Here is a 16,366-nt window from a genome sequence, read left to right as displayed (position 1 = left end):
CAACAACAATATTTTTCCCTTAAAAAAACAACTTACAACACGAATAGCACAGTTGAACACTATGAATTTAAAAGATGAGCATACCCTCCACCCCTCCGGGGAACCGCGGGCCGAAGGCCGGCAACTGGCGGGGCCCCCATCCCCCGGGGTCGCTGTGGAAAAACTTTATACAATAGTCGCCGTCGCTGCTGTAGTAGGTTAGGTTATGTTAGATTATTTAAGTTAATTTATCAGGTTAGGTTAGGTTGGGTAAGGTTAGATTAATTTATCAGGTGATGTTAGGTTGGGTTAGGTTAATTTAATTTATCCAGACCGAGTTGGTTGCGATAGTCTACACATTCAACCCGGTCTGAAATTCGATAGTGGCCGTGGGGGAGTACATTTACACCATTCTCGATTACAAAGACTTTGTCGGATATAGAAGACATGGCATTCTTTTCAACTCTAAGAGTATAATTTTTATACTGCAGAGAGCGAATTGCAAGCACTTTTGATCTCGGTATTAGACAACTCTCTACACAGGTTCACATGTTCACATGTTGAAATTGATTTTTACAAAATGTGTAAGCACCCCTTTACACGCCTGTTTTACATCTTTGTTATGGGTTTCTACGCAATAAACTTTAGGACCGGGGAACATCCAATTGGATATTAAATCGCTCCCCGTCTCTGATTTTAACATGAGTAGCTGATTGGGGGGCCTGACATTTCACCAACTCGTGGTAGAGGGATGCATTCCAGTTAGTGAAATCCAACCGCGATCTGATGTGTTCCCCATTTTCTGAATCATTTAATAAATCCCCGTTTTTTACTTTTAACAGCAGAGAATCGGTATCCCCATAATAAACTTTAACCGCCCCCGCCTTTGACAATTGTACCTTGCACACATTGTAAAAAAAAACGACAACATGAGGCTTTTTGGAAATTTCCATTACTGAACTACCTCCCGCTATATTTTTGTTCAGCACCACATCTCTTTTTTTTCTGTGTAGAAGAACCCTGCTTGTCTCTATGCTCGTGAACGTTGTAAAATTGGGGTCTGCAATAATTCGTGCACATTCTTGGGGGTCAGTCATGACGTCAAAGCGAGATCTGTTCCGTAAACCTTCACACATTTTGCCAAACGCTGAATTTAAAATTAGCTTGTACATTTCCTTTTCTACTTTACTGTTTTCCCGAGAGCGTTTATATACAAATGTATCGATAAACGTCTTCAAATAAGGTTTTTGACTGAATTGGAGGACCCTATGTTCACCATATTGTTCACCATCCAGCGCAAAAGCACATGGTGAACAACGATATTCTGTTTAGGGTCTAAATCTGCCATCAGTTTCTGCTTAGAGGGGGTCAAGTGCATCCCCATATCATAAACCAATGATCGGTTGTATGTGCTGAGCGAGTCCTTGGTCAGTAATCGATTGATACAGGGGAACACAAAATCTTTTACTGAATCATGAAGCATCAATGGAACGTGTCCGTCAATTTCAAAGAACCATTCTTGTGGCCAATTTTCCTCGACGGTGTGAATGTCGGGGATCTCACAAGGATTCTAAAGCCATTTATATTTTCCACACGGCAAAGAGTAGTGAGACATTGCCGAGGGGTATAACGAGTTCATGTCAAAAAAAACTGCATTTGACTTTACACCAGTGTCTTGCCCACTTGGATCTGTTGCTAGAACACGATCTCCATGAAAATAATACCCACCCCTCATTGACCTTTCTAAAAAAAGGTGTTGATCTACATCAGTGATCAAGCCTATTTCTTACCTATTTCTAATCCCACCCATTTTTACAATTACCCTTAGCCCAGACCCTCTTGTCAAATTCGTATTCCTCAGCATTTAATGTTGGTGAGTGAATTATAGAAAGCTTCAATTGGAGGTAGTTTCTCCTCGCTTAACCGAACGCCAGAACAGTAATAGTCGTATGCATATACACCTTTATAGTTCAGCAGTTAATATATTTCACTGTCAGGGAAGTGCTGTTTAAGCAGATAAAAACTATCAAAATTGTCACTTTTCTGCACTTGAATCAATTGACTCAATGCCTTGGGGAAAAAACTAAAAGAATCTATAAACCTGATTTTATTTCAACACGTATGCCTGTTATTCACTACCTGCCATTTCAACTCAAGAAGCACCAACTTTTCGGCTAATTTGGGGATAATATTATAGGTAAATGAATTGTTTACCCATGGACTATCTACTACCCCTCCCTCCCTGTGCATACGTGCCAAAGCTGGTAAAATAAATTTTAAATCATAATTTGCGTTGTGAATGAAAACCGGTATAAAAAAACTGATGGCTTACACTCACGTTGCATGATTGATGTGCTACCCCTCTAAAATTACTGTCCCCAGAGGATCTTTCCCGCCACAAGTGATTTTGGTCTCTGACTTTCCCCTTCCCCCCTCTTTTCCCCTTAGTCCCTTATCCCTTAGCCCCCTCTTCAAACTCACCCTTACAAACCCAGCATATTTTTTGATTTTTAATCGTGAGACGATCCTCTGCAGACAAAAACATTGGGCAATGGGTATTTCTCAAACGAGAAATAGCTCCATTTGCAGTGCCAATTAATTTAGTCAGTGCCTTGATCATGCACTCGTTCTCATCCAACGTCTCGACTATTTTTAACAACTGCATTGTGTTAGAGTTGTCTCTTTGCATGTGGGCATAGGAAACCACTATGGCCAGATGTTCTTTGATTCGATTCGGAAATCGAGGATCGTTCATATCCACTAGCCTATCCTCACAATCAAAAGAGATTTTATTGCTTTGGAGGAGGGTATTTTGGAAATTGTTTAATCTTAAAATGGCCCTATGACCTGAAACCGTTTCCACTGACTGATAGCCATGCCGTCTACAATGTTTCATATGATTCTGTAGCTTTAAATCACTACGAAATCGAGACAGGCATGTTGGACAGTAGAAACGTACCCCTAGATCCCTATCCCCTCCCAGAACTCTACTGATGTCTGTAATTGGGTTAAAATAGTCAATTGTATTTGGTTCACTGGCTGGTGTTTATAACAACCAAACCCAATGCTTCACCAATTGAATTGACGGGCCCCTTACTGGGAACAACACTCCCTTTTTATTAGAGCGAGCCCCATCTTGAAATTCAGTTTCATACTGGACCACAGTAACGCCGATATTTAAATGGGCATTGGCCCTTTCAAAAATATCTATAGATCTTAGCGTTACTGGGTATTTTCCCACTAAACAAGTGAAATCTACAGGGGGAAATTAAGACCCCACCTTCCCATGTACAGCCCAGTATTCTAAATTTGTCTTTGTAGCGTCAGAGACTCGAAAGCTGATATGAGGAAAGCGTACATGAAACATTTTTGACCGGTTTCAAAACATATTCGCTGAACGCCCTTGCAACCCTCTAAATCTGGATTATATTTTAAAACTATAGCCCTTTCCCCCCAACCCCTCTTAAAATAAAATATTTTTTTAATTTACAAATATTTACACTTAATTTTTCAATAAACAAAACCACTGGTCCACCACCATTTTCATGATTATTTTCGAGATGCGTAGCAATATGGTCTACCCATTCCATGAAAACTGTTTCGTAATTTTTTAAATGCGGATAGACCACTAGAATCTCGATATGTACATAATGATAATAAACTTCACTTTTGCCCTCATTTAAATAAAATACCTTTAAAACAATTGAAACCTTAATAGCGTCCCTATTCCCCCATAACTGAATCTGGTTTTCTAACAGTGCACGAATTTTATCTACATATTCATGGACAAGTTCTATAGGGTCAAATATAAAATCCCCCCCTAAGTGAATTAAAGGGATCCCCGAAAATCGCACTGTAGACGACTATTGTATTTAATATAGAATTTGACCTCTGGAATTCAGGTAGTGTCGTAAATTTTTATTTTTACTCTTATGTATATTATCTCCCCCTCCCCCACTTTGTTCAACAATAGGGTTGTGAGAAGCCATTTCGTTTGTTTGAACTATGTTCACTTCATCAGTGGGGGGAGGGTTCCCCGTTAATTCCCGTGTAAAATCCTCTAAAATTTGCATAGTGTTTCGACTTAGCAAAGGCAAGTCCCCCTGCTCAACTGTGCTAGTATCTACATTAAAATAATTTGTTAGTAAATCATCAATATTGTCAGGTATTTCTAGAGAATTATCATACCGTTCTCTGATTGGTGGATTGTCGTGAATAAACTCGACAGGCGCGTCAATGAGTTCAGGACTTCTTTCTCCAATCGATGAGGACGGTGACAAGGAATATGGAACCAATTTAATCTGTAAGAGAAAATTGCTGATTTTCAAAGTGTCTAAATCACCCTTTTTTTAAAATGGATTATTATTTACATATATGCTTAAAAAAACGCTTAGTAGTAGTAGCATTTGGTTAATTCACTACTCTATATAACCTGAAAGTTCCACCTTAATATAAGATATTTACAATCTAAAACATGACTTATTAGGTTTTGATTTTGTTCAAACAACCCCTACAAAATTTCATATTAATACTCCTTATCTGCTTTGGAAAAATAAAGTTGTCTTTACTTGGTAGCCTAACTCATTCAAATCATCCCCTGAAATAGCTTATTTTCCATGTGTATAGACCAACCTACTTTGACCCTAGAATTACATTCGTTAATGCAAGTCTATTATTTTCAAGATTTTCTGGAACAAACGATAAAATGGCGACCGTTATGTCTCGCATCTCTTATTGATTGTTCCAAAATCTTGGCAAGTTTTAATTGAAAGTTGTCAACAATATTATGCAAATTAGAATCCACATGTGTAATCGATAAAAAGTATAATCTCTGTCCTTCAAATTGAGTTGGCAGATAAAATAGTGAGAAATAAAATCTAAACTTTCATTTCCAAATTCCGGCTGCAGTTGGGTGCCGGATGGTCCAGGCAAAGCATGATGGTTGGTGAACGGGACGGTGAAGTCTGTTTCTTGCGCAGCCGGGCCAGCAATGTCATTGGCTTGTGCAGCCGGGGCAATGATGTCACTGGCTATGAGGGTTGGACCAGTGGGGTTCATCATTTTGTAGTTATCCTCCCACTCTCTCTTTATCTTTCTACCTGGCTGCATTGGGGCTGGAGCGGATGGGACTTGAGCAGGTCTGGAACGGATATGGGTGGCTCTCGATGAGCCAGCTATCTCCAGTTGTTGCATGGGAGTAGCGTCGTTACCCATAGCTCTCCTACTGGGAGGCGGGCATATCTCAAAATTGTCCTTAAAAAAAGAAAAATTTAGTATAAAATAACGACTCACTGTTTGAGAAGAAAAACTGAATTTATTGTAAGGCATAATTTTGTCTAGAATTCCCTCCCCCCCTTTTCATCAAAGTAAAAACTAAAAATTTGCGATGGTCAGAAATGCTCATATTTTTACCATTTAGAGAAAAAATTAAATACCCAGCTTGTGAGAAATAAACCCGAAAAGCATGGAAATCCTATTTTTACCATTTAGAGAAAAAATTAAATACACAACTTGTGAGACATAAACCCAAAAAGCATAGAAATCCTATTTTTACCATTTAGAAAATAAATTTAAAAAAAAACTATCATTATTCTTTAGGGCCAACAGCCACATCAAATCCTTGCCAATGATTTAAAATCTAGATCTCAAAATAGCCAGCCATAAATATGGTATAATTAAAAGATAACCAAACACTAAACTTCAGGGTTATATATAGGAAAGGCTGTATTATTTTTCTTTTCAAAATGGGGTACATGTCTGCACAATGAATCCATCTCTTTGCAGTTCACGGGGGGAAACAGTTTGTTTCACCTTACAACAAAGCTGTTAGAAGTGAGGCACTGCCCCTTCTCCCCTCCCCTATATAAACACTGAGTACTCAAAATGGAAGCCATTACATTTTCCATATTAAAATATTTACCATAACTGTCACCAGCTACCCCCTAGCAATTTATAAGATTTACCATAGAAACATACGTCGCTAAATTGTCTGAAAGAAGCATCTTTTTGTGTAATCATTTTGCTTGGTTAATCTGACGAATTGACGCGAGCTATCTGTGTAATTGACTAACACAGGATACGCATTTGACAGTATGTGATAATTACCCCTATATGCATGTTTGCAGAACTGATAAAGGTTAGGTTGACGGCTTAAGGGAATTAGCATGCCTAAGAATTGCCGGAACTTGCATGAAACTTTTAAGTAGAAATATAGAAAGTATGAATTTATCGAAAAACAGAATTATTTCCAATGAAATAATTAAAGTCGTAAACAGGGGGGGGTTACATGGTAAAAAAAGGCGTATTTTACGCTTTCCAACGACTATAAACATTGCATATCGGAGTTTGTATTGGGGGAGGGGGAGGGGGGTATACCCTGAATTTGAATATACTGGATGGGGGACTATGTAAAATGATTTTATTTGGAAATAACCTAAGAAAATATACTAAACAGAACTGACATTATAAATCATTGTAGCTAAAATTTCCATGTCAATAATATTTGATGCTCTATCCATGTCAATAATATTTGATGCTCTATCCATGGTGACTTGAGACTGTATGATGATTTAACCTCAACGCATGTCCGTTATATACAAAATCTCAAGGGCGAATTGTGATGTAAAGGGAAACCTTGCGTAACTCCCTGGTTGGCTTAAAAAGAGACACGTGATCTTGTCCCGTTAGAGCAGAGTCAATAGGCTTAGAAACAACAAACAAATTGACATAGAAAGAGGTGTCATTGACCCGTTAGACTCGATAATCCAGCATTTGTTGATGTGAACTTATGTCTACATCCATCAACAGTGAGAAAAACCATGAAAAAACATCATCAGTGTGAAAAACCATGAAAAATGGGGTCATTGAATCTGTCTCGTTAGACTCAATTATAGATGGCAGCACATGTCTTCGTAGCGCGCTGGTACTGTCCTCCCTACTCTTATGATAGTACTTTTAAAAAAGTTCCCAGAGATTTTTCCACAGAGACAGTATGAAGTTCTATCAGTATTTAAAATTATTTGATTTTTCAAAAGCTTTGCTACAAACCTACAACATTTTTTTAGACAGAATTTTGGGTATTTGCAAAATCACAACTTCAAAAAAGAAAATTTGAGAAGGAATTTGTTGTCGATAAATAAAAGTCTAATGACGATTATCCTTTTAATAGACAGTGATAAATAATTTATCACTGTCTATTAAAAGGATTTATCCTCATTTAAACTTTTATTTATCGTCTTGGAAAGGTAGTGTGGTCTTCAAAATTATCTACGAATTTTCTGTCTTGAAAACCATTCTAATTCTTTGAAGATCAAACCCTGTCTGTCCACGTTGGAACAAAGCCTTTAACCTTGTTTGCGAAAAAGGTTACCTCTTGGATGTAAAAAAACTTGATGCACCATACCAACTTTGGACATTATTTTTTAAGTGAACGAAGCAATTCCTTAGTTTATATTATAGTAATCCTCTATTGAAATTAAATATTAAAAAAACAAGGATTTTCAACTGAAAGTAAGGAGCAACATTAAAACTTAAAACGAACAAAAATTCTTACGTATATCAGGGATTCTCTCCCTCGTCAGTACCTCACTCTTTACGCTAAAGCCTGAATTTTGTTCCAATTCTTTAAGAATGACCAAAATCACAAAAGCTGTTTAATTAGAATAAATAGCTCTTTTGAAATTACTAAAAAAATACTTTACCGTAAAGAGCGAGATATTGACGAGGGGGCGAATCCCCTCATATACGTAATAATTTCTGTTCGTTTTAAGTTTTAATGTTGGTCCATAGTTTCAGTTGATTTTTTTTTATTTGATTTCTGATCATTTTTTAAATAATGCTGGGAAATCCGGCATCCCCTTCATGAAAAATCCCTTCCCCCATGAAAAATCCATCCATGGAAAGATGCTCCCATTTAACCCCCGCCCCCCGATCCCCTCCACCAGAAAAAAATCTCTCTTGAAAATGTCTGTATATTTCCCAATAACCAATGCTATGTGTAAGCATATAGTGAAGTTCATAACGCAGCCCTTCCCCCGGGGACTGTGGGGGATTAAATCGTCCTCAAAAACATAGTTATAAGATATTTCGACTATTTTGAACAAAATGGTTATCTAAAAACTTTGGTTCGGTGACTTTGGGAAAAAAATGAGTATGGGAGGGGGCCTAAATGCCCTCCAATTTTTTTGGGCACTTAAAAAGGGCACTAGAACTTTTAGTTTACGTTTGAATGAGTCCTCTCACGACATTCTAGGACCACTGGGTCAATACGATCACCCCTGGGAAAAAACAACAAAAAACAAACAAAGAAATAAACGCGTATCCGTGATCTTTCTTCTGGCAAAAAATGCAAAATTCTACATTTTTGTAGATAGGAGCTTGAAACCTCTATTGTTGGAATCTCTGAAACGCTAAATCTGATGGTACGATTTTCATTAAGATTCTACGAATTTTAGGGGGTGTTTCCTCCTTTTTTCGAAAATAAGACAAATTTTCTCAGGTTTGTAACCTTTTTTGGGTAAGACTAAACTGGATGAAACTTATATATTTGAAATCAGCATAAAAATTTGATTCTTTTGATGTGTTTATTGGTATCAAAATTCCATTTTTCGAGTTTCGGTTACTATTGAGTCGGGTCGCTTCTTACTTACAGTTCGTTACCACGAACTGTTTGATAGAAAATGCACGAAATCAAAAACTTAAGGAAATACTCCAAGAGTCAGATTTTTCCATTCAAGATCATTTTTCCGGAAATACTTTTAAGAAATTTAGAAGGTATACGGAATTTTGTTAATAAATTAAACCTAACAAATAAAAGTGCATTAAAACACGATATATTGTAGCATATTCATTTTATTTTTCATCGCAGTGTGCCCTACATTTTATGCTTTCTTATTCTGTCAATGGAACGATGCGGGCAGAAGAACGTTTCCCTCGTCAACTACCTAGAGAACGCTCTCTCGGTTTGAATGAAGAGGATTTGCCTCTTTTGGTTGACACAAGTGGCATAAGCACAAATTACACTCAGGATGACATTGAAGGGAATAATGAGTAAGTAATTTCATTTATTCTAAGGATTCCACTCTTTTTTAGTAATCTTCAACTTTTTGTGAAATTAATAAAATAAAACCAATCAGATATTCTCAGTCAACACTCTATTTTGCTTCTTTATCAGTATTTCAGTAAAAAGGAATAAAAAGGATTATAGAAAATTTCCCCTCTAAAGGTGCGTTTACACGAAACTTGAGAGACTGCCATAAATCAGGAAAATGTCCCATTAAAAATCACACAAACTCATCATTTTAATACGTGATAGTAACCTTGTTTGCAATTATTTTATACCTGAATCAAAATTTTTACGAATAAAACTAGTTAAAAAAAACAAAAAAACTAGTTATCCAGGAGTTATCTTTTTTAGAACATTAGGAAAAAAGAAAAGTTTTTTCAATTGTAAGTAAGGAGCAGCATTAAAACTTAAAATGAGCAGAAATTATTCCATATATGAGGGGGGATGCTTCGTCCCTGAACGAGAGGAGTCGTTCTTAACGATTTAGGACAAAAAGTCAAACTCAAGCGTAATGAGCGAGGTTTTAAAGAGGAGGAACTACCCTCATATACTGAATAATTTCAGTTTGTTTTAAGTTTTAATGTTGCTCCTTACTTTCAGTCTTTTTTTTTAATTTAATATCTGAGTAGATGACTAAGTATCATTTTGCTTGAGGCCCTAGGAATTACCATGCTATTCGCTTGAGGCCCTAGGAATTACCATGCTATTTGCGTGAAGCTATAGGAAAACATTTCCAGAGCATGTACTTATGGATTTGCTTGGTTTATGTACCTTCCTAAGCTATTCTAAGGGTTTATGATCCTTTCTAAAATATTCTAAGGGTTTATGTTCCTTCCTATGCTATTCTAAGGGTTTATGTTCCTTCCTATGCTATTCTAAGGGTTTATGTTCCTTCCTATACTGTTCTAAGGGTTTATGTTCCTTCCAGTGCTATTCTATGGCATTATGTTCCTTCCCATAATATTTGATTGATGCTCTACGCATTTTCAAATAGAGTCAGTACGCCCTCACTTGTTATACACTAGAGTTTCAGGTGCACATTTTAAAAAGTGACTGGTTTTTCTGATTTTTTGGACAATTGCCTTAACTCGAGAGTATTTTGTTATTAAGAAATTGGATACTACAATCAGAAATGTTTGATTGACATTTGCAAAAAGGGATAAGGGATTCGCGAATTGGACTGTACGAACGATCTTATTTGAATAATGGGGAAAAGACAGAGCTAGATAAAATTTGCAACTTGGATCGTATGAAGATGGAGAAAAAAAGGGTTAAAGTGATTAGCAGTTAAGGTAACCCTGAAGAGCATGTTAATTCATACCTTATTTATTATAAATTTGGAACAATATCAATCTATGGAAATGGTTAACGATGACAAATGGTCTTATGACTTGACCTAGCTCTACTTGTTCGATGTGTTCCGTATAATAAACAAGTGGAGTTTGAACAGTGTTATCAATTTAGAATAGAGTCTAACGTTATAGTATACTAAAAAGTTGATACTAAGAGAGATGTAGATGGCAAGAAAAGAATTTTAATAATGGATAGCTTTACTTCTTCAATGTAATCTGTATAATACACAAGTGGCGTTTGAACAGTGTTGTCAGTTTAAAATAGAGTCTAACGTTATAGTATACTAAAAAGTTGATACTAAGAGAGATGTAGATGGCAATAAAAGAATTTTAATAATGAAATTCAGAACAAACCTTAGAAATCCTTGAAAATCAAGTAGTAAGGTGTATGTGAGTACGAACCATCAAGGATCATAAGCACCAACGACCCTAACCAGCAGAGACATCAACCCCCCAAAGGTCCCCTATCTCCAAACTCGAAGGGTGCCCCTCCCTCCAACTTTTTACCCCCCCTCTCCTTATTTTTTTTTTAACATGATATATTTTTTTAAACTTTTTTTAATTGTCTTCGAATGAGATGAAACATACTTAAATTCAGTAGTGTTTTGTCGTGGTTTACCTTGTCACAATTACATTCTCTTGATTTTTTAAAGTTCATTTTGGATTTCTTTCATTGAAATGCAAGAGTTGGAATATTTCAGTAGTGTTTTATAGTGGTTTACCTTGTCACAGTTATATTATCTTGATTTTTCAAAGTTCATTTTGAATTTCTTTCATTGAAATGCAAGAGTTGGATTATTTCAGTAGTGTTTTGTCGTGATTTACCTTGTCACAGTTGCATTCTCTTAATTTTTCAAAGTTTATTTTGAATTTCTTTCGCTGAAATGCAAGAGTTGGAATATTTCAGTAGTGTCTTGTTGTGCTTTACCTTGCCTCAGTTACATTCTCTTGATTTTTCAAAGTTCATTTTGGATTTCTTTCGTTGAAATTCAAGAGTTGGATTATTTCAGTAGTGTTTTGTTGTACTTTACCTTGTCACAGTTACATTCTCTTGATTTTTCAAAGTTCATTTGGAATTTCTTTCGTGAAATGCAAGAATTGGAATATTTCAGTAGTGTTTTGTCGTGGTTTACCATGTCACAGTTACATTCTCTTTATTTTTCAAAGTTCATTTTGGATTTTTACATTCTCTGGATTTTTTAAAGTTCTTTTTGAATTTCTTTCATTGAAATGCAAGAGTTGGATTATTTCAGTAGTGTTTTGTCGTGGTTTACCATTTCACAGTTACATTCTCTGGATTTTTCAAAGCTCCTTTTTAATTTTGTTCGTGAAATGCAAGAGTTGGATTATTTCAGTAGTGTTTTATCGTGGTTTACCTGGTCAAAGTTACACTCTCTTAATTTGTCAAAGTTCATTTTGGATTTCTGTCCTTGAAATTCAAGAGTTGGAATATTTCATTAGTGTTTTGTAGTGGTTTACCTTGTCACAGCTACATTCTATTTATTTTTCATATTTCATTGAGTATTTCTTACGTTGAAATACAAGATTCGAAACTTGTTTGTTGTGTCTTTTCGCCCCTTACCTCTTGGCCACTACACTCTCTTTATTTTTCAAAGCTCATTTTTGGATATCAATCATTTTAAATAAAGAGTTGGACCTTTTCAGTTGCGTTTTGTTATTGTTTACCATGCTACGGTTGATCTCTGAATATATTTAAAGGGTATTGTTAGGTTTACCTCCTTGAAATGAAAGAGTTGGAATATTTCAAAAGTGTTTTGTCGTGGTATACCTTGTCCCATTTATATTCTCTTGATTTTTCAAAGTTCATTTTGGATTTCTTTCCTTGAAATACAAGAGTTGGAATATTTCAGTAGGGTTTTGTCGTGGTTTACCTTGCCACAGTTACATTCTCTTGATTTTTCGAAGTTCATTCTTGGATTTATTTCGTTGAAATGCAAGAGTTGGAATATTTCAGTAGTGTTTTGTTGTGGTTTACCTTGTCACAGTTACAGTCTCTGGATTTTTCAAAGTTCATTTTGAATTTCTTTCATTGAAATGCAAGAGTTGGATTATTTCAGTAGTGTTTTGTTGTAGTTTACCTTGTCACACTTACATTCTCTTGATTTTTCAAAGTTCATTTTGGATTTCTTTCGTTGAAATGCAAGAGTAGGAATATTTCTATAGTGTTTTGTCATGGTTTACCTTGTCACAGTTTCATTCTCTTAATTTTTTAAAGTTCATTTTGAATTTTGTTCGTTGAAATGCAAGAGTTGGAATATTTCAGTAGTGTCTTGTCGTGGTTTACCTTGTCACAGTTACATTCTCTTGATTTTTCAAAGTTCATTTTGTATTTATTTCGTTGAAATGCAAGAGTTGGAATATTTCAGTAGTGTTTTTTCGTGATTTACCTTGTCACAGTTACATTCTCTTGATTTTTCAAAGTTCATTTTGAACTCTTTCGTGAAATACAAGAGTTGGAATATTTCAGTAGTGTTTTGTCGTGGTTTACCTTGTCACAGTGACATTCTCTTGATTTTTCAAAGTTCATTTTGAATTTCTTTCGTTAAAATGCAAGAGTTGGAATATTTCAGTAGTGTCCTGTCGTGGTTTACCTTGTCACAGTTACATTCTCTTGATTTTTCATAGTTCATTTTGGATTTATTTCGTTTAAATGCAAGAGTTGGAATATTTCAGTAGTGTTTTTTAGTGATTTACCTTGTCACAGTTACATTCTCTTGATTTTTCAAAGTTCATTTTAAATTTCTGTCGTGAAATACAAGAGTTGGAATATTTCAGTAGTGTTTTGTCGTGGTTTAGCTTGTCACAGTGACATTCTCTTGATTTTTCAAAGTTCATTTTGAATTTCTTTCGTTGAAATGAGAGAGTTGGAATATTTCAGTAGTGTTTTGTCGTGGTTTACCGTGTCATAGTTACACTCTCTTGATTTTTCAAAGTTAATTGTAGATTTCTTTCGTTGAAATGTGTTTTGTTGTGCTTTACCTTGTCACAGTTAGATTCTCTTGATCTTTCATAGTTCATTTTGGATTTCTTTCGTTGAAATGCAAGAGTTGGAATATTTCAGTAGTGTTTTGTTGTGCTTTACCTTGTCACAGTTACATTCTCTTGATTTTTCAAAGTTCATTTTGGATTTCTTTCGTGAAATGCAAGAATTGGAATATTTCAGTAGTGTTTTGTCATGGTTTACCTTGTCACAGTTACATTCTCTTATTTTTTTCAAAGTTCATTTTGAATTTCTTTCCTTGAAATGCAAGAATTGGAATATTTCAGTAGTGTTTTGTGGTGCTTTAACCTTGTCACAGTTACATTCTCTTTATTTTTCAATGTTCAATTTGAATTTCTTTCCTGGAAATGCAAGAGTTGGATTATTTAAGTATTGTCTGGTCGTTGTTTACCGTGTCACAGTTAAATTATCTTAATTTTTCAAAGTTCATTTTGAATTTCTTTAGTTTAAATGCAAGAGTTGGAATATTTCATTAGTGTTTTGTTGTGCTTTACCTTATCACAGTTTCATTCTCTTGATTTTTCAAAGTTCATTTTGAATTTCTTTCATTGAAATGCAAGAGTTGGAATATTTCAATAGTGTCTTATCGTGGTTTACCTTGTCAAAGTTACATTCTCTTGATTTTTCAAAGTTCATTTTGGATTTATTTCGTTGATATGCAAGAGTTGGAATATTTCAGTAGTAATTTATCGTGGTTTACCTTGTCACAGTTACATTCTCTTGATTTTTCAAAGTTCTATTTGAATTTTATACGTGAAATACAAGATTTGGAATATTTCAGCAGTGTTTTGTCGTGGTTTACCTTGTCACAGTGACATTCTCTTGATTTTTCAAAGTTCATTTTGAATTTCTTTCGTTGAAATGTAAGAGTTGTAATATTTCAGTAGTATTTTGTAGTGGTTTACCGTTTCACAGTTAGATTCTCTTGATTTTTCAAAGTTCAGTGTGAATTTCTTTAGTCGAAATGTGTTTTGTTGTGCTTTAACTTGTCACAGTTACATTCTCTTGATTTTTCAAAGTTCATTTTGTATTTCTTTCGTTTAAATGCAAGAGTTGGAATATTTCAGTAGTGTTTTGTTGTGCTTTACCTTGTCACAGTTACATTCTCTTAATTTTTCAAAGTTCATTTTGGATTTCTTTCGTGAAATGCAAGAATTGGATTATTTCAGTAGTGTTTTGTCGTGGTTTACCATGTCACAGTTACATTTTCTTGATTTTTCAAAGTTGATTTCGACTTTCTTTCGTGAAATGTAAGAGTTGGAATATTTCAGTAGTGTTTTGTCGTGGTTTACCTTGTCACAGTTACATTTTCTTGACTTTTCAAAGTTCATTTTGGATTTCTTTCTTTGAAATGCAAGAGTTGGAATATTTCAGTAGTTTTTTGTCGTTGTTTACCTTGTTACAGTTACATTCTTTTGATTTTTCAAAGTTCATTTTGGATTTCTTTCGATGAAATGAAAGAGTTGGAATATTTCAGTAGTGTTTTGTCATGGTTTACCTTGTCTTACATTCTCTTGATTTTTCAATGTTCATTTTGTGTTTCTTACTTTGAAATTCAAGAGTTGGAATATTTCAGTAGTGTTTGTTATGGTTTACCTTTTCACAGTTACATTCTCTTGATTTCTCAAAGTTCATTGCGGTTTTCTTTCCTTGAAATGCAAGAGTTGGAATATTTCAGTAGTGTTTTGTCATGGTTTACCTTGTCACAGTTACATTCTCTTGATTTTTCAAAGTTCATTTTTGGATTTCTTTCGTTGAAATGCAAGCGTTGGAATATTTCAGTAGTGTTTTGTTGTGGTTTACCTTGTCACAGTTACAGTCTCTGAATTTTTCAAAGTTCATTTTGAATTTCTTTCATTGAAATGCAAGAGTTAGATTATTTCAGTAGTGTTTTGTTGTAGTTTACCTTATCACACTTACATTCTCTTGATTTTTCAAAGTTCATTTTGAATTTCTTTCGTTGAAATGCAAGAGTAGGAATATTTCTATAGTGTTTTGTCATGGTTTACCTTGTCACAGTTACATTCTCTTAATTTTTTAAAGTTCATTTTGAATTTTGTTCATTGAAATGCAAGAGTTGGAATATTTCAGTAGTGTTTTGTCGTGGTTTACCTTGTCACAGTTACATTCTCTTCATTTTTCAAAGTTCATTTTAGATTTCTTTCTTTGAAATGCAAGAGTTGGAATATTTTAGTAGTGTTTTGTTGTGATTTACCTTGTCACATTTACATTCTCTTGATTTTTCAAAGCTCATTTTGAACTCTTTCGTGAAATACAAGAGTTGGAATATTTCAGTAGTGTTTTGTCGTGGTTTACCTTGTCACAGTGACATTCTCTTGATTTTTCAAAGTTCATTTTGAATTTCTTTCGTTAAAATGCAAGAGTTGGAATATTTCAGTAGTGTCCTGTCGTGGTTTACCTTGTCACAGTTACATTCTCTTGATTTTTAATAGTTCATTTTGGATTTATTTCTTTTAAATGCAAGAGTTGGAATATTTCAGTAGTGTTTTTTCGTGATTTACCTTGTCACAGTTACATTCTCTTGATTTTTCAAAGTTCATTTTAAATTTCTGTCGTGAAATACAAGAGTTGGAATATTTCAGTAGTGTTTTGTCGTGGTTTAGCTTGTCACAGTGACATTCTCTTGATTTTTCAAAGTTCATTTTGAATTTCTTTCGTTGAAATGAAAGAGTTGGAATATTTCAGTAGTGTTTTGTCGTGGTTTACCGTGTCATAGTTACACTCTCTTGATTTTTCAAAGTTAATTGTAGATTTCTTTCGTTGAAATGTGTTTTTTTTTGCTTTACCGTGTCAAAATTACATTCTATCGATTTTTCAAAGATCATTTTGGATCTCTTTCATTGAAATACAAGAGTTGTAATTTTACAGTAGTGTATTGTTGTGGTTTTCCCCGTCACAGCAACAGTCTCTTTATTTTTCAAAGATCGT

General features: G+C 34.7%; 1 protein-coding gene across 1 annotated transcript in view; it reads left to right on the top strand.

The window, feature by feature from the left end:
- Positions 1-8,849: 8,849 nt before the first annotated feature.
- Positions 8,850-16,366, top strand: part of LOC148956926 (uncharacterized) — a 160,892-nt gene continuing 153,375 nt past the window's right edge. The window contains exon 1 of the mRNA XM_089087789.1: positions 8,850-9,027. Within this exon, the coding sequence (XP_088943915.1) occupies positions 8,861-9,027 (167 nt within the window). The 5' untranslated portion in view covers positions 8,850-8,860. The remainder of the gene's footprint in view (positions 9,028-16,366) is intronic.

Source organism: Artemia sp. Qi Xiang Cuo, chromosome 1 (assembly GCF_049724085.1).
Source record: "Artemia sp. Qi Xiang Cuo chromosome 1, ASM4972408v1, whole genome shotgun sequence".
In the NCBI taxonomy this organism is placed as follows: Eukaryota; Metazoa; Arthropoda; class Branchiopoda; order Anostraca; family Artemiidae; genus Artemia; species Artemia sp. Qi Xiang Cuo.
Note: the sequence above shows the minus strand (reverse complement) of the source record. Positions and strands in the feature narration are given on the sequence as shown.